At 30.2% G+C, this 19411-nt stretch overlaps 1 protein-coding gene across 2 annotated transcripts; it reads right to left on the bottom strand.

The window, feature by feature from the left end:
* Window positions 1–2155: 2155 nt before the first annotated feature.
* Window positions 2156–7596, bottom strand: LOC100808522 (protein TRANSPORT INHIBITOR RESPONSE 1). 2 transcript variants are annotated; one of them, XM_006584868.4, is made up of 5 exons: window positions 7431–7596; window positions 6294–6806; window positions 4387–4879; window positions 3107–3906; window positions 2156–2678 (listed from the first exon to the last, which is right to left on the bottom strand). In XM_006584868.4, the coding sequence occupies exons 2-4, from the start codon at window positions 6782–6784 to the stop codon at window positions 3151–3153; spliced, it is 1740 nt and encodes a 579-aa protein (XP_006584931.1). In that variant the 5' UTR covers window positions 6785–6806; window positions 7431–7596; the 3' UTR covers window positions 2156–2678; window positions 3107–3150. The 2 variants fall into 2 exon arrangements, with proteins under 2 accessions (XP_006584931.1, XP_006584933.1); XM_006584870.4 differs by lacking the exon at window positions 7431–7596 and having other exon boundaries at window positions 2156–2614; window positions 6294–7424.
* Window positions 7597–19411: the final 11815 nt, after the last annotated feature.

Here is a 19411-nt window from a genome sequence, read left to right as displayed (position 1 = left end):
CACCCAAATCTTTTCTTTGAAGAAAGCAAAACAGTTTTATTAATAAGAATGAAACAAGGCACAAAAATGACAAGATATACCAATCTGATCAAGAAACAACACCTCCAAAATAACAACAAATAAAAACATGTGCTCATCTCTTCCTATATTAAGAGAACACGTAAAGCAAAAAAAAAAATATTAACAGGACACAACTTATAACTCTATGAATCTGTCGTCAGCCATCGGAGTAACAGGACACAACTCCACTCCGACATGAAGATATACTGAAACCAGAATGGGAGTAAAAGCTACAAAACCTAACTCCCAAATGAATTAAATTGAAGCAAACAGATATGCCAAATTTGCTTGAGAAGAGAGACGCATGAGATCTGGAAGTGACACGATCCTCTCGACAATCGCGAGAAGCATGTTATCGTCGTCATTGACGACAGCGTTTTGGGCGCCTAGAGGAAGGGAATCTGCTTAGAAGAGAAAGACTCAAGATAACTACACACAGACATAAGACACAATATACCTAGGATATAACCGGATCTCATACTTTAAATTTTTTTTAATGACTAAAGATTTTACTGTGACTAAATCCGAACTTTATTATTTTTATAGAAATAAATCATATTTAATCTTCTTTAAATCCTATTTTTGTATCTCCCATTTTTATTATTCCTTAAACCCTTTACATCTATTTTTTCCTTTCTCTTTTATGAAAAATAATAATTAATTTTTTCCATAATCAAACAGATCATGTTTTTCATTGGCATATGTAAATAAATCTTTCACTCCTTCATCAAGCATTCACATTGTAATTGAGAAGAATAGGTAGGAAAAGTCATCATGTTTGTTTTCATCATATTTATGTGATACATGATAGATTCTTTCATGTGAAAGTAAAATATTTTTCATATGGTACGAAAGTAAAATAAATCATTGGATGAGTTCATTTTAAAAATCAAGGATTCCTATTTTTTATATATTTTTTTCTTTTTTATCTATTTTTCCCCTCTTCTCTCATCTATCTCAAACCCCTTAGGGCCTTACCTTACCTCCTCCGCTACCCCACCCATTCTTTCATTCTCACACATGAACCCAACAAACACTAATTTTACAAAATCACACCCATCAAAGCATGTAAAAGACCAAAATTTGAATTGAAGTAACTATAACTATTAAATTTATGAATTGTTCATGTTCCGTATGAAATAAAGTAAGGTTACAATCAAAATTATAATTGAGAATTAATGGGAATTGGCTCTGTAACATAGTGCGCACCAAAGAGAAAAGGGGAATGTTTCCAGAAGCAAGAAATAGAATACCTCCACAAGATAAATAAATAATTTGAAAAGGGTAAATTTGGAAGGGTATTTAAGAAAAATATTAAAGAAAGGAGGGAAAGAGAGTGTATTTAGTAATAAGGAAGTATAAATAGTAATTTCCTTTTTTCTTTCTTGTGTTTCCAATTCATTTTTGGCAGACAAAATATATCCATTTTTTACCTTTAAGCATGTCAAGATCATGCCTTTAGATCTCTTAGGCCCGTTAGTTTGAAGAGAGAAGGCAGAAAAGAAAAGAACAATAAAATGAGATCTAACCCACACTTATACACTCTATTATTCAAAACTTTCATCTCTTTTTATTATTTTTTTCATTTCTTTCCACTCAATCGATGGTTACCTTAATGGCATAACCATAATGTTAAAACTGAAATGAAACTTTAGTCTTATTAGAAGGGGATCTGCTATGCAGATGGGAAATTGGGAAGTGTATTGGGGGAATTTCGGTAACCAAAACCCATACCATCACATTTTGTGCAATACGGGCAAGTCTTTTAGCTTTCTTCTCACTAAATGCATCAACTAAATTAAAAATCTTCAATAGTTTATCCACGGCGACAGTTCATGCACAATTCCCAAAAAAAACTAACGTATTTGAATGAAATGGTACCTAATGAAATAAATCAAGCTATTGTTGTATTGACACGAGGAAGATCCACCTTAAGTTGTTCGAGAATTCCCCTACTGTAAATATATACTCATGATGGAGGACAAAAAGATTACCTATTGCCCAGTAAATGATTTTCATTTCATGAAATCATTTTTAATTATCAAAACCCAAAAATTTGATCTGCATATGGATAAAAATTGCTGCTACACAATGCTTCCAATCAAGCATGAACCACTTTTATTTAATCTCATTCATTGACATGATTTCCGCCATTTTCAGAAGGGAACGTTGCATTCTCTTGAATAGAGATTTCAATCAGAACAACATATTGTCTTCAGTAAGCAGCAAAAGACCACAGATAAGTACAAACTTCTGCCATGATCCTCTTGAATTATAGAACTTTCTGTCTGTAATCAATGCACTATTTTTCATGCATATGGATATTGTTCACAATAATTGCTTAGGAACCCATTAATTTAGCTCACATTTGCTGTGACTTCCTGGATAGTTTACATTATTTCTCTTGGTGGGTCCAGCTATAATCTCAATAAGGCAAGTATTGCAATTATAGGATGTCAAAAAAGCTTGCTTTATGATGTACCAAGAGAAAAATCAAGCATTGGCAACATTATTGTAGGTTGAATCATGCAGAATCCCCCTTTCTTCCTCCCACCTGCCATATTATTGAGTCTTGAATATCAGTATGGATTTTTGCCATCTGTGGAGGCAACCAAAGGCTGCACAACAAAATGATTTTAACACAGATATTAGTAGAAAATACAAACTTCAAAGGACTGAATCATGAAGGATAAATCTGTCGAAGGTTCGACATTCCAATGTAAGCCAGCACAGAAATTTTAGGAGCAAAAGCTACTACTTTTGGATAGACTAGCTTGGTGTGATCATACAAAACTATTAAGTAATGCAATTGGGAAAGCTATAATGCGTCACGGACACTAGCAATTAAGTAATAGAAGCATACATCTATACACCAAATCAGTTGACAAAAAAAAAATGGTAGTGCAATTAGAAAGCAAGGACAATCTTTTAATCATATTCTAGACAGCTCATGTCAATTCTGATTCTTATCAACGGGGGTAGTTGTGTCAGATGCAATGCATGTTTGAATGTGAGTGCAAGGCTGTGTATCTGTGAGAGAGATTACCAAGGGCATTTCTTGAGCCTCAATGTAGGAGTAGAGATAGCATTTCAGAGAGTGAGAACAAAAGGAGGGGCATCCCTTCTTGGCCCAGCAACAGAACGATAAACGTAAACTTTTTTAGCCTGATGAGTCTCATAGGTTTCTTCCTTTATGACTTCAACATTCAACCTAGGCATTTCTTTGGCCAACAATCTAACGCCGTTCATTGTCAAATTGCAGTCTGACATCCACAGCGATCTCATTGACTCATACTTGCCCAAGCCTGACAGAAGAGCCCCATTGCCAAATGGACAGTCCCTTACCTCGAGTTTTCTCAGCTTCGGACAGCCATCCAGCACACAGCGCATGCCCCAATCACTGCTTCCAGCAAAAGCCACCGAAAGAGTTTCCAAGTTTTTTGCATACTTGCCTATATACTCAAAAGTTAGGTCAGTCAGATAACCTGATACTGCAAGCCTCTGGAGTTTAGTGCAAGTCTTAACAACAGCTCCGAAGGCCTCATCCATTGATTCTTGCGTCAAGTAATCTGGCTGACCAGGGTGCATGATGCAAAGTCGGAAATGAGTAAAGTCAGGACAGTTTTGCACAACAGTAGCAACAGCAGCATTGGTCATTTGACGGCAAAAGTATAGAACATAGTGAAGTCTTGGACATCCTTGAGAGACTGCAATAAACCCTGATTCAGTAACCCCATGAACAATGCCCTCATCAAAGGGATCTGCAGGAAAAACACGCAGTTCCTCAAGCAATGGACAGTGTGATCCAACAGCTTCTAGCCCCTTGTCTTCAACAGTGTCCACAACCTGAGTCAGTTATTTAATTAGTAAGGTACATGTTCCAATACATTTTCATTAGCGGCCACAGGAAACTTGATAAATATTTGACACCCCATGCCCCATCAACTTCGATAATCACAACCACACTAAATTCAACATGCATATTGCATAATCTTTTGGTTGTGCTTGTGTGTGAGAGAGAAAGCAGATAGAAAAGGACAAACATTAAATTTTAGCTGGCAAAAACAGGAGAAAATATCAAATCTGAAAGATAGAACTTAGAACTATCAACGACAATTTGTTTTCAGAAGTGAAATGGTTAATAAAATATTATCATAAATTTAGGGAGAGAAACTGGACATTCTTTCCAAGTATTTATCAGTCTAGATTTTGTTCACAGATGGTAACCATGTGGGACAATTGAAACTTTAAACATGTGTGGTTTAGTTTGTGGAAACTTCAACATCAATGAATCCATGCGATGAAGAACAAAATAAATAGTCATACCCAGATGCGCTGAAGCTTAGGACAGTGAACAAGAAGCTTAGCAAGACCATCACTGTCAAGAGGAGCATAACTAAAATTCAAGAAAGTTAGATTTGTGCAAGCAGAGTACAGAACTGGGAGATATTGTGCTGTAGCTACCCATAACCCTGAAAGGGTGTGAAGATTTCTACAATTTTTGAACGCACTTTCAAGATCTGAGCACTGCTGTGCTGTCAACTCTTGTGAAAATGAGCCAGTACCAAGTTCACCTAACTGAGGAACATGAACAAGAAGCCTTTGTAACTGTTCTAGTGTCACACTTTTGTTAACCTTCAAAGTCTTTAATGATTTGCACCTACAGACGAGTTTCTCGAGTGCATCAAAATTTACATCGTTGTGCAGATTGGCAAAGTTCAATACTTCCAATGATGTGAAGCTGTCTGGGAAACAACCCAACCAATTGCCACTCTTATCCTCAATACCATTCTCTTGTATGTCAAGTTCAGTTAAATTCCTACATTCAAGTGGAATGAAGAAGATTATGAATTGGTCAAATGAAAGATTAAGCAAGGAACGCCATCATAATGAAAATAATAACTATTTTGCAGTTACTCATTATGGTAGTACCATGAGTTGAGATATTGAAATCCATAAGAAAGATTATAAATATAATCAACAATTTTCAGTGTTTATGATTTCAGCCATAAATATGTTGTACTTATGAAAGATCCCTTGCCAACATATATATTCATGGTTAAACAACTGAACACAGAATTTGAAGCCTACCCTATTAGATCATAATATATGTATGTAACTGTGAGCAAACTCAAATTCTACAGAATGTTTATAAATGCACTGTATTTTAGTGAATTCCAAAAAATCAATCTATGAATTAATGGGAAATTATCATTCTTTAACAAGCATTATAGAATTTTCTCATAGTGAAATAGTCATATCAACTTTTCTCCGGCTAGAGAATAAATAGCATCTCAGGCATGCAATTACAACCAATCTTAGCTAAAGTCTATCCTGATACGGGGCAGCACAAGTAAGAAGGCCACCTTCTAGAGAAATAAAAGTCCATCGATTCCCTGTGTCTTAGCTGCTTTTATTTGGTATAAATAAGGAATATTACCATGTTCCCACTCAATTGATGCTCAAATGTTAATTTCGTCATACAGAAAAGAAGTGGCCCTCATAAAAAACAGTTCTGTAGCAGATTCTGTTTACACTCGCAACAAAATTCACAAACATCTCACCACTAATATATCATAACAAAGAACAGCAAGTGAAAATGTCAAACAAGAAGGCACTTAAGAAAGAAAGAAAATCTAAGAAAAAATTAATCAATTAAAGAGTAGATAAAACTTGAAAGCCAAAACTGGGAGTGAATAGCTTCAACAGCATAACCTATTAATAGAATTGGTTAAAAGAGGCAATCTAAACTGGAGAATCAAATCAATTTTTTAAAACTTTTAACTGTATTACATCATCATCCAAAAGTTAAAAGCAAAGATCTCATACCAAAACAGTAACATCACCATATGGACAGAAAGTGTTAAGAAAAGCAAACCAATGATGAACAGAAAAACAAGCTAACACCACCAGTAATTCATCACAAGAACCCCATTCTCTCTGTCAGACCAATCACTTGCATTATTTTTTATCAGCAAATGTTAATTGCTAGTTTGTTAGTTTTTGTTAACCACCCTTTTTCCCCTCTTTCTTAAACAGGAGAGATCGAACTTGCAACCTTTCCCTCCTTCTCCTCTTTCTTAACCACCCAACCAACCTTATATCTCCACAAATCACACCATGTATATTACAAACAAAAGTAAAACTAAAATCCTTAATGAATCACAAATTCATTGTATTTTATGGACTAAAACAAAACACAAGCTTGTTTAAAGGCAAAAAATGATCCTTACTTGCAATTAGTGGCAATTGAAGCCAGTCCATCAGTGCTGAATCCATCACAACTGAGAAGGGAAAGTGCTTTGAAATTGGGGAATTGGAGAGCCAGAAACTCCAAGCTCTCATCAGTAACAGTCATCCTCTTGAGCCTCAACTCCTCAAGCCAAGGGTACTTGCCAGCAAACACCACAAGCCATGAATGAATATCAGCACCCCAATTGGCAGGAACCAAGTTGAAGTCAGAGAAACGAGGCTTCCCTTTCAGTGTAACACTTCTAATGTTTGGGAACCTGCGAGTTAAGATCTCAGGAGACACAGAGTAGCAGTTACCTATGAACACACTCCTCCTTGACCATCTCTCTGCGTTGTACCACTCTTTGCAAACCAAAGAAACCGTGCTTTTGTCCTTGCGGGACTTTAACATCCCTGAAATTCGCTCCAACACCTCATCAGGGAAAGTGGAGTTGGGATTTTGATTCTCCTTCTTTCTCCTACACTCCATCATCCTCAGCTCAAAAATAGAAAGTCTAAAAAAAAAAAAAAAGAGACACACTTTCAAGTAACCTTTTGGATCAACTATGAGAATTGAAAGCAACCACCATGTTAAACATCATGGTAAAAAGTGACCAAGGAAAAAAGGAACACTCAAACAAAGTGAAATTAGGATGCAGGAAAAAAAAAAAAAAAAAACAGGTACGAGAAAAAAGAGCTTGGAGAGAAAAGTAAATTGTCAATGACAAAAAAAAATGTAAAGCAGTGAAAGGAGAAAAAAAAAATAAAACAATTTGCCAAGTGAATTTTCCAAAGCTGAAAACCTGCTGCTATGCACCCTTCACTCTTTGACTACAGAGTTACATGCTTTCACTCATTTCTTTTTCTTTGAACACCAAAAAAAAACACAGAATTTAAGGAGATTCAGAACTGAAATAAAAATTTGGAGAGCCAAAAGGAGATAGATGTTGGAATCTGAGATCCGTTAAGAGGTGGAAGAAGATCCAGAAGCTATATATATATATATATATAAAAATATATTTATAAGTGTGTGTAAGAGGAAGAAGGAAGGAGTGAGGGACAGAGAAGATAAAAGATTAGAAGGGTCACTGAAAGTTGGTATCTTTCCACCTGAACCAAAGCTCTCAAATCACTTTTACCTTATGAATGATGATGATGAGTGCTGAGGCTAAAATTAACAAATGCACTGATCACGCACGGCGTATTATAGCAAAAGAAGAGGATCATAAAAAAATAAAAAAGACGGAAGAGAAGATAATAAACTTTTCATTTTGGAACAAGATTGGTGTGAGGTAGTAAGTACAGTGATTAAGGTAGTTAGGGATACAGTTACTGATATAGTATGAAAAAGATAAAAATAGAAAGAGATTAAGGATGCTCTTACCGCGGGTGCAGGAAGTTATTTATATTTATAGTAGTAAATAATAGATGGATATTTGGTGTGTTTTTCTTATTCACCTCTCTCCTAAAATCATGTCGAATTTACTGATTTATGTGAAAGTTAGTATTTACCAATTTTACATAACATGGAGAGTGTGTGGAGAGAGTGTATATACATAAGTGGGATGATGTTAATCAAACACGTACTTGGTTCATTTAGACTTAAGAGTGTTTACTTTATTTATTTATAGAAATTGAACTTACATAACTAAATTTATAGTAATTATGTACTCTACTTAATTAATTAAGCTAAATTATTTTAGTATTTTTTGTGTGTACTCTCGAAAGTTAATTTTTCAATTAATAATTATGAAAGTATTTTAGCCATTTTTATTTATAAATCATGATTCTTTTATTTTGTTCTTCTGCTTATTTTCTTTATTTATTTTTTGAGAAATTAATATATTTAAAGAAATTAATTAATCATATCAACTAAAGCTAACCTCTATTTTCTTTTAGGCAACAAAAATGTATATAATTAAATAGATCATTACTTTCATGGTAGTTATATTTAATTATACTTTTTACACTCTTTATTAATTTATGTTTATCCATGAACTATTAAATCTAATTTTGTGATTTAAAGACTAAGTCTCTTCCCTATAAATCCAACGTTAAGGTCCACATTTTAGTTCTTCTCCAAGCATCTAAGGTCATGAAAAATGAAGGCATATTGTTCCGCATGAAGAAATACAATATAGAAAGAATAAGAGGGTGGAGATACTAAAAGAACATCAAGATAATTTAATTAACATTAATAGTTGTCAAGGGTTAAATCATAGTCTTAGAATAAAGATAACTACTTGCACATAGTTATAGAAACAAAATCAAAGAAATAAAAGGAGAACATGAACTCTGTATATATGAAGATTGAGAAAGATAGAGTGTCTATCTTCAATCTCTACTTGTCATTAGTTATAAGGTTCAAACTGTCTAAAACATAACCTAAAGATCAAATTTAAACTATTAGGCTGGCAAGAGCTTGGGTCTAAACAAAATAAAAATGCAAAAAAATTATAAAATGGTTGTAAGTGATGTTTCACGAGTTGTTTATGATCCTTGTTGCCATGTCTTTGGGCACACCAAACAAACTAGTTCATGGGTAACAAGGTGTTTCATGGGTTGTTAGTGATCTTTGATGCCCAAAAGTTCATTTTCTTAACTCTTTTGAAAAGTCAAAGTCCATACTTCACACACTATTAATAGATGTCTCTTCCATAGAGCAAAGTGCACCAAACACAAAAAAAATGTTCAACAAAAGTTTTAGTATCAAAGTCAAGAAAAATAAAAAAATTAGGTGTGAATAACTTGAATAATTGGTGCGCATCTAAAAAGAGAAAGTGTTAGGTTCTTAAGTGAGTAGTTATTCCCATTATTAAGAATGATTGTTAGCCAATTGTTACTCAAACCATTAGATCTTAAGAGATTGTCATCTAAAAAGAAGTAAGGGTGTTCCTCAAAAGTTGTCATGGTGCAAACATAATTAACTTGCTGCTTATTTGTCAAAGTCACTGGGTGTGTGATCCTTAGGGCATAGGTTTAGGATTCAAAGAAGGGTGTCATTTAAAGCTTGTCATGGTGTAGACATAAGCATCTCAATCTTTGTACTTGTTAAGCTCAAGTGCTAGGTGTAGAATTTAGAGAAGGATGTCCTTTAGAGTTTGTTGTGTTGCATACATAAACAATTTTATCCTTATAATTGTTATACTCAATGGAAATTCTCAAGTTGTAGCTTGAGTAGTGGATACAGGTCGGATTGTAACTAGTGTGTTGGTATATCCTAGCATGCAAACCAAAAGGGTTGGTGTAATGGTGTAAAATTTATTATGTTCACACAGTGAAAAAAATCTGTTTAACGGGAAAATTCTTATTCAATTTTTATCTCATGCAAAAATTTCTTAGGCCAATAATAGTCACACACATCACAAACAAATTTAGTCTATCATCTTGTGAGTTAATGGACACTTGTGATCTCTGACCTAGACAATATATATATATATATATATATATATATATATATATATATATATATATATATATATATATAAAGAGATCAAATTAGATCGGTATAACTTTAACAACTATTTTATTGTTACAATTTATTTTGATATAAAATGTGAATTTTATTGATACAATCGTTAAAATATATTTATATATAACCAAGATCGTTTGTGTCAAATTTTAATAAAATTGAACAAAAATTTAAAAATAATTAAATGATTTATATTTTAATATAGTTTGAAATATTTATAATACATCGATTTTAATATATATGAATCAGATAACAAATTTATAAGTTAACTTCTAATAGTCAAATGATTTTAACGGTTTAACTTAACTTCTTATTTTTTAATTTATTATTTTTAATATCTTTAGTTTTAATTTAGATTTGAACATTTTTTAATTTGTTTTTATCAATAATTAAGACTAGTAATATATCATAATATAAAATTGTTTATCATAATTATAAAATATAATTTATAAGTTAAATATTTTTATTACCAATTTTAATTATAATATAATTTTATGTATTTTTAGTATAAATTATAGTTATATAAAATAAATTTATCCTATACAATTCACATAACGGTCAACGACATAGACGGGACAGTCCACATAGGCGGAAAAATTTTCAACCAGTCATTATGGCATCATCGAACCATTTCTTAACCCGTTTGAACTTTTTTTTTTCCTGATGATTTTACCTGTCATTACATTATATTTAGGAAATTTTTCCATATAAAAATAAAATAAACAGTTAAATAATTTATGTGTTAAATAATTTATGTGAATATAACCAGATTTTATATTATTAAATCAATCCTTTGAGGGGAAAGATAATGTATTTAATATTAAAGCAAAACATGTATTTTTATTTAATAATTGATAAAGATTTTATTAAAAATAATTTAAAAAAACACAATCTATCTATATATAATGTTATAAATTTTAGGCTTAATTATAAATTTTGTATTTTTTTATAATTCATTATTTGAATTTTTTTATATTTTAAAATTTATTATCTTAGTCCCTAATTCTTTAAAGTAAGAAACACACTCTTATATCATTACATACAATTTAAAATTCAATTTTTTTAATTTATTATATTTTTATAATCTTATATAGTATTTTTTAAAATATAACATATAATATTAAATCATATTTTCACATAAATTAGAATAATTATATTTATATAAATTTTATTTTTATTTTATATATTATATTTATCTTTTAAAATAATACTTGTAATTTAGTGACAATAATATATTTTTACTATATAATTTAATTCTGTAAAAACATTACGTACCTGATTGAATAAAGTTAAATATAAATTAAAAAATACTATTACAATAAATAATAATAATATCTTAATATAAGTAAAAAAAATACTATCATTAAATCACATGTATAGATATTTTAAAAGATAATAAAATACTATTATTTTATAAAATTATAATTTATGTAAAAAAATATATATTAAAGATAAAATTTATATTATATATTTTTTCTATAAAATAAGTTTTAAATAATGTTATAAAAATACATATGATTATAAAAATATAATATATAAAATAAAAATAAAGCTTATATAAGTATATATATTTTAATTTATATCAAATTTGATCTTACATATTATATTTTAAATATATATATATATATAATTATAAAAATATAATAAATTAAAAAAAGAATAAAGTGTGAATTTTGAATTGTTTTTTGCATAAAATTTATATTAATATTATATTTTGTACCAAATATTTAAATGGTCATGTGAGTATAATGATAAAGGAGATATGTCATTTATTTTAAGGACCATAATTTTAGTTTTTGCTTAAGTATTTGTTTAAATTCCTATCTTTTAAGAAAATATTATTTAACTTTATAGTCTAATCAATGTTTAAAATTTAACTTTCAACCATTAGTCAATGGTTAAAATAAATTTGGAACCCGATAGTAGATTAAAAAAATAAGAAGACTAATTTGATAAAATAAACAAAATAGAGGAATGGGATTTACGATTAAACCTAAATTTTATGGTTAAACCCATCACATTTGTTAAATATGTTTATTGAAATATTATAATGTCATTAATAAATATTAAAGTAATTATTAGGGCTATGATAGATCATGTTATTTAGTTTAGGGGTTTCCTTAATTTTAATGTAATTTGTGTTTTTCTCTCTTAATTAGGTTTTTTTAGAGATCTTTAATTAGGTTTATTCTATTGCCTTTTAGTCTTTTACAACATTGTTACCGAAAAAAGTATTTTACTACATGTTAGGGGATTGATTACTCTTAATATGATATATGTTAATTAATTGATTGGCGACGAATGACGACCATCCATAACTAATTAACAGACTCGTAGGATAAATTGAATTTAATTTAGGATTGTTGCATTATTAAACCTCATTTATTTTCAAATACAAGCTATTCAATTTACAAGTCTTTCGATCGTTCAGCTAAAAAATTTACAAGTCTCTCGGCTCTTTTATGCTTTTCTTGTTTTGTTTACATAATAATCAGAATGGGTATCCTTGAATAAGAAAAAACATCAGCAACTTATGATCATTGATTGCTAATAGCATTAGAAGATATGATAAATTAAGAAAAAAAATATATTAGCAACTCAATTTTATATTCATTTATTTTTCTTGTCTGTGACTACCTCTGTAATTTATTTTCTAAATAGTATAAAAGTCTTATAATATTAATAGTTATTAATTTATCTCCATTGGAAAATATTTAGAAGTTAGAACTTTATCCCTATAGTACTTAATTATATGGTAAGTACACCTGTCCGCTTTATTCTACACCTATTATAATCTCTATCTCAAAGTTTTGACTAAAGCAAATGTTAAGTTGAAATTTTATCTTAATACATGTAATGTAATGTAGTCACTATAATGTTTTTTAAATGTATTTTCAACGTGCTTTTTTATACAAGTTATTTTAATTGGCTTTACTGATTAGTAACACCTTATTTTTAACATTTTTTTTAAATTGAAAAAAAAAGCTTTTCCAAAATGTTATTCTTTCTCTCGTTATTTGTACTTTGTTAACGGGCATTTTGAGCTTTGAAGTTAGCCGAGGACTCGATAGTGGAGTAAAGTCATCGTTATTGCTTATTTTGCTCATGCTTCTGCCAGTTGACTTTTTATATTGTATTTTCTTCCTTTTTCAATAAATTGCAATATATATATATGAAATCATTAATCGGTACAGCTAATAGCCTCGAATATCTATGATTAAGGATTAAGGATAGAAATGATATAACTCTAAATATACATCGTATTATGAACTTTTTATAGCATTACTTTTTTCTTTTTTTTATCGAATAATTTGTTACCACTTACCAGTGACCTCTGCTTGTTATATATACACAGCAGCTAGCTACTAGTAGTGTGTACTTTCTTATTGTTTAGCTGGAGACACGTGGTGTTTATAAAATACAAAAAGCTGGAAACACGTGATGCTCATCTGAATTTTATTTTTCTTATTATATTTATAACAAAAAAATATTTTATCTGGATATTTGTATAAAATAGATATTTATTTTTATATAATCATAATGTATAATGGATGGATATTTTTAATGTATATATATAATATAATCAAAATTTTTTGTAAATAAATATTTATTTAAATCGTGATAAAATGTTATTTTTAAGTATTCACGATTTCTTTTAAAAATTTATTAAAATTCAATTAGAAATAGAAATAAAAAAAAAGAAAAAGGATCATTAATTAATAAAATCAACTGTATAGCCGTGAGATAAAATATTTAATTTGTCTAATTGAGAGAAAGAAGAGAGTAAGAGTCTTATTTTCTAAATTGAGTATTTAAATTTTTTATTTATTTTATAATATATGAATATAGTAAGATTGATTAACACTACAACAGTCTTAAAATTTATTTTATCCAAACAAAAAAATATTTTCAATTTGATTCAATATAATAATATTTAAAATCCAATAACTACTATTTGGCGATGGTCTAATTTTCATTAGGGCTTGAGAATCTTTCCATCTTGCATTAGGATTTGTATAAGTACGAAACATAAGATCATAAGTACAATTTGTTAGAGATGGATATAGCAAATCATCAGCTCAAAGGTACCTTTAATTTCATACATCAGCATGTAAGAAACACTATACCTTGACCCAAGGAGAGGATCGAGAGCAAGCCTTACGAGTCTTAAGTAATATTTTCTCTAATTTTAAACATTTCATTTTTTCTTGCAAATACTAATTTGAGTGTTAAAGTATTTGTAGATATATATCGCCGGAGTTTAAGTTGTGCAAACTATTGAAGACTGCATCTCAAATATTCAACCTGTACGTTAGGCTAGTGCTCAACAAAAATTCTAATGCATTTGACATAGTTTTAACACTATTTGAGTTCCAATAAAAAAAAAATCAGTCTTTGTTTTTTTGTGTGAGGGATGCGTAAAGTTGCTAAAACCTTTATTTTCTTAATTTCTAATATATGCAATATATCTTATAAATACATTCTTTCAAATGCACATTATTATTTATAGTTAATTAAACTTTATAAAAAATTTCAAAAAAAAATATACAAGTCTTACTCCCTATTTAATATATATCATTCATGCTTTAATAAATTTTGATCAATAATAATAATAAAATCGGAAAGAAGTATTATGATGCTACTCTTCTTCTTTATCTGAGAGAGGCAGAGAGCAACCAGAAATGATGGTATAGGTGTTCATAGGACAAGTTTAATTTAAACATTATTTTATTTAAAATTTTAATACGGTAATTTATTTAAAATCATACTATGCTCAATTAAAAAATATAAACTAAATTTAAGGAATGTTTTATATTATATATTTCAAAAGAAATAAACTAATATAAATATATTAACTTGTTATATAAAATGTTATATTAAGAAATCTTATTATTAATACATAATTATAAAAAACTAAAAAGAATATGAGAGGTTAGATTAAGATCTAAAATGTAATGTGAACTTGTTGGCACCAAATAAAACATTCGGTTGCAGCCAACTACTGAAAGCATAATCGTTATCGTTACGATTGTTTTTGGCTGACAAGGGCCATAAAGCATAAAAGTGTAAGAAAGTTGGATCAAGCCCATTATCTCAAAGGAGAAATAGCTTAAGGAGATGTGAAGACAATTAAAATCAAATAAATCATGATCTCCTGTAATCTAGGGATAGTTGTAAGGAACTGAGGGTGTTTTTATTCATATAAATATGTGAAGACATTATGTACCATAAAACAGGTCTACGATCATCATCAATAAAAAGTTATCTTCTTTTGTTCAGATTTACAATTATTTTACTGCTTTCATTGCCTTATGCTTTTATTTACTTTTCGTGCACTTTATATTTATCCGATTACAACTTCTCTTTATAGCAAATTCATATAGGAATAGTTTAGCATAAAAACTTTAAATTGACAACTGCTGAAAAATTCTTTACCATGCATCAGAAATTTAATAAAAAACAAAATTTCTTTCTTGAGTGAATCACTTAAGTAAAAATCGACATTGTGCCTAATCATATTTTGCACCAACAGGACTTAATTGTTTCTAGAACACGTTAGATCTGATTTTTTTTTCTTCTAAAATTTGAACACATCGAAATTTGTTTCAAACCAAATGAGTGTGATGAGATGGATCTCAAATATTAAACGACATTGATGTTGTGTCAATATAAATGTAGTTGTGTTGAAGATGCCAAAAAAAAAAAAGAAAAAGGAATTTCGTTAGTATAGTCTCCATATATCCACTTCAATCTGAGAAGAAGAAAAATAATAAAGTTTAGAAACTTGGCCAGCTGAACTACTGAAGTTTCACGTCGTCGGTCGAAATATAAAATATTAGGGCACTGAAAGTTGAATATTCCATATCAAAGAAAAATAAATAAATAAAGGTACTGGGAACTGTGGCATATGCAATGTGAGTTCATGTGAGTGTGGTGGGGGCTTCCCTCTCAATTGGATCCCCATTGAATTAGGTAGGGTTATGTTAAAGAAAGCACATGCACCCAACCCGTCTTTGGAATATATTCTAGGTTCTTTCCCTATAAGATGAAAAGATCCATATCATAATTCACATATCTATTACTTTAGGGTAAATTTTTAGTGCTATCAGTGATCTTGCGGCTAAAATCATTAGCACTTACTCGCTTAACCAAATGCTATCCCTTGCCCGTTTGCAAGTTGGAGCTCCACTATAATGGTGGTCTCGATATATTGGCATCCTTGCTATCAAATCATTCTTGTGACTTGTTTTAAAGATTATTTAATTAATTAAAGCACTATAGGCAATGCAATGCAAGTGGTGACAAAAAATCCTGTGTTCTCTCCATTGACTGATTGGAATTGGCATCATTTTTTGTTGTTATATGTAAGCTTTCAGTGAGAGTTAGGTAACAATAGAATAACATCTTCAACACTATGGGATAAGGTTGAAAGCTAGCTAATTGAATTGCAATTGCAAGTCTAATTTCCAACTCACTAATGCTAGCTTGCAATCTTGGTGCTTATAGATATTAATAGGCCCAGCCTTTGGTTGAGTCTCCAATGTTTTTTCAGTTTGGTGTAAAAGATAAGATATGAGAGGGTTTATATTGGATCAATTTCTTGACCTTGGCCATAATAAACACCAATAAGCTTTCTAAACAGTACCACATACAAATTATTGAAAAGTAAAGGTTATGGTTCACTTTCAATTTAATGGACCCCTACCCATTTGTTCCCCAAAGCTTAAGAACCCCATGTTCTTCTACTTCTGCCCAACTATCCTGTTTTCTTTCAATCCATATCATATCCAATCTATTAATTTGTTGCCTTGAATGTGATTTAGTTTCAGGGTTAACACGTGGCCATTTTGACTATTGGATAAACAAGACCCCGCCAATATATATTAGCACATTCATCCGTCTCCAGCTTTTAATTGCTATTCATTCACACGTCTCTTTTCTATGCTCTTTTTGGAATTCTAAAAGGGTATTTTTTTAAACTATATATTAAACAAATGTTTTATGTAAATTATCCGACAGTTCACATAAGAACAATATCTTAATTATTATGAGTAACTTAAGGGAATGAATAATAAAGTAGTACTTGTTTGGTGAACCTCGTGACAGTAATTGCTTGAGGTTAATTTGATGTCATCTCAAGGAAAATAGTTAAATATTTAGGAAGTGTTGTATGAAAATATTTTGTGTATGGTTCAACTTTGTGAATATGGATCACGTTCAATTTGAAGCCGGTATACGTAACTTCTGCGTTTTTATATTGATTTTGACGTGAAAGTTCAAAATTACCCGCGTTAGAGACTCAATCCAAACAAGTGTTGTTTTCAAAGTTGTTCAATTTATCTTTAGTTTTGACAGATATACTAAATAATTACTCCTTTCATCTGGTTTATTTGTCGTAGAAAGTAACATAAACTTTTGGTCTTTGGTCGGAGAAGACGGATGTCAATTACTATTGGGTAAGACAGTAATATATACTGATATACATTCTAAAAGACTATTAATTTTATCAATTACTATAATAAAATAATATTATCAGATTAAAATATGATTAGATGGATGGTAAATAAAAAGGACTCGTCAATATTTAATAAATTGAAATATTGATAAATAAGGATTTTATTAGAAAAAGGTAATTAATATTTTTTTGATATTTTAAAATTACAAATTACAAATATATTGAAATAGAATGGTGGTAATCACCAAAAATTTATAATAAATTTTTATTTTCTGTATGATTAGTTTACACTAAAAAAATGTTGAGATGGAAAAATATTCAAAAATAATAAATAAAATGAGATAAAAAAGAGTATCTTTTTATTTGAGATAACCATTAGCCTTGCGTTTGACTGCACACCGTGGGCCATGAGCTGGGTAATGCACTAATGTTTCATGTCAACTAGTTGATTTGCTTCTATGTCAAATATCAAATAATACTACTAAACTTGTTCATGCCCCCAAGAAAAACAGAAAAAAATGTTTATATCGTTTTCTGGATGGGTCAAATAAATTGTCTTATTGGTAATTTCATTGCACATGGGATGTTCAATATCATTGTTGTGCATCCAGTCTCTCTGACAAAAATATCTATAAATTAATGTAAATATGCATCCTAATCAATGACTTTTGCGGGTCATTTAAGGCCATCAAATTTTGGTACATTACAATGTGACTCATGCAACCTGCTTTAATTTCTATTAAATGATACTTTTTTTTTTGTTCTGAATTCCTTAATCTTTCAGTATGTTTGGTTAACACATGACCACTCTAGGGAGACTATTTAAGTGAGCTTCAACTTCTGAGTAATTAGATGTCCTTCTTATTAAAGAAGAGCACACGATTACAATAGTAGGTATGCAAGTGAAAGAATGTACTTGAAGAGGATAAAGTGTATATATAATTGTTGATTAAAAAATTATTTGTTGAAGATTGTGATAAAATCACAAAATGAAGTATGTTGTAATATGTTTTAATGAGTCGAGGACAAATTGTATGGAGAAGACAATTTGGGCTGATCCGTTGCATCACTGGCCTGCATGGATCCGCAGCATTGGGCTGCTGCACCATTATCCATTGACAATGTTCGTCTCCAAAGACAACCATACACCTCCTTTTATCACTAATATATCATCTCGCTACTAAAAAATCTAATATGCACAGAGTGCATTATATATATTTGATCGATGAAACTATGACGCAGAAAAAAAAAATGTGAATTGTCACATTCATTTTTAGAAAGAAATATGTCGGGTGAGACAAACTTGCTGCACCTAAGAAGGCTAGGGATTTTTTTAGCTTTCTTCGTTGAGTAAACTTTCATTTTAATCCTTAAATATCTGAGATGTTGTCATGTCATAATAATTCTTATAATTAGAAAGTGTCAAATAAACCCCTATAACTTGTTGTCACTATATTCTCTAACATAACTAATGCAGGGACTAAAATGACTAATGAGTTCCAATTTCAAAGATTTATCTGATCTTTTTTTATTTATTTCAAGAACTATTATAACCACATCTCACAAAATTTAAGGACAAAAAATAGAAGTTTACTCTTTACTTATTTATTTATTTGCATAAATTCATGAAATGGTTGAATAATTTGCATAAGTTATGATAACCACCTTTCAAAATAATTTCCTACAGACATGATTCTATGTCAAACAGTGGTCCAACACCAGTTGCAACAGCCTCTAATGTCTCTACACCATCAATATTCTCTAAGAGCATTGACCAGCCAATGCAGAAGGCTAGCTTCTTCATGGTTCCTCTCATCACCATCCATGCTTAAATATCCCACTATTTGTGATTGACAAGACCCCATTTATCAACGTCAATTGTGTTTTAGTTCCTTTAATTTCCTCTTTTGAAAATTGGCCTTACATTTACAAGTGGACAAGCTCTACATATGAACATAGAAGAACATATTTCATGGTTTACGGGGGATGTATCCTTTGTCGGCAACGCCAGAGTTTCTTTCTTTGGCACCTTTAAGGAGGAGAGAACTATATAGTATATTGTATCCTATCATTGATCATTGATGCACGAAGCATAAAGAAACACACCAATCTAGCTGTACTACCCACTCTAGAATGTAGGAACAAACTTTTTTTAATTATTTGCCAAAACCACCTGATAAATTAATTAACTA

Source organism: Glycine max, chromosome 8, assembly GCF_000004515.6.
Source record: "Glycine max cultivar Williams 82 chromosome 8, Glycine_max_v4.0, whole genome shotgun sequence".
Classification (NCBI taxonomy): Eukaryota; Viridiplantae; Streptophyta; class Magnoliopsida; order Fabales; family Fabaceae; genus Glycine; species Glycine max.
The sequence above is the reverse complement of the archived record's forward strand: the minus strand, read 5'-3'. Positions and strand labels throughout refer to the sequence as shown.

Bases quoted from the DNA above. Each gene is read 5' to 3' on its own strand.
- LOC100808522 (XM_006584868.4), bottom strand. From the start codon at position 6,784: ATGATGGAGTGTAGGAGAAAGAAGGAGAATCAAAATCCCAACTCCACT. The intron at 4,880-6,293 runs GTAAGGATCATT...ACTTGAATGTAG, and splicing joins TCAATTGCCACTAATTGCAA to GAATTTAACTGAACTTGACA. The intron at 3,907-4,386 runs GTATGACTATTT...TAACTGACTCAG, and splicing joins CTAAGCTTCAGCGCATCTGG to GTTGTGGACACTGTTGAAGA.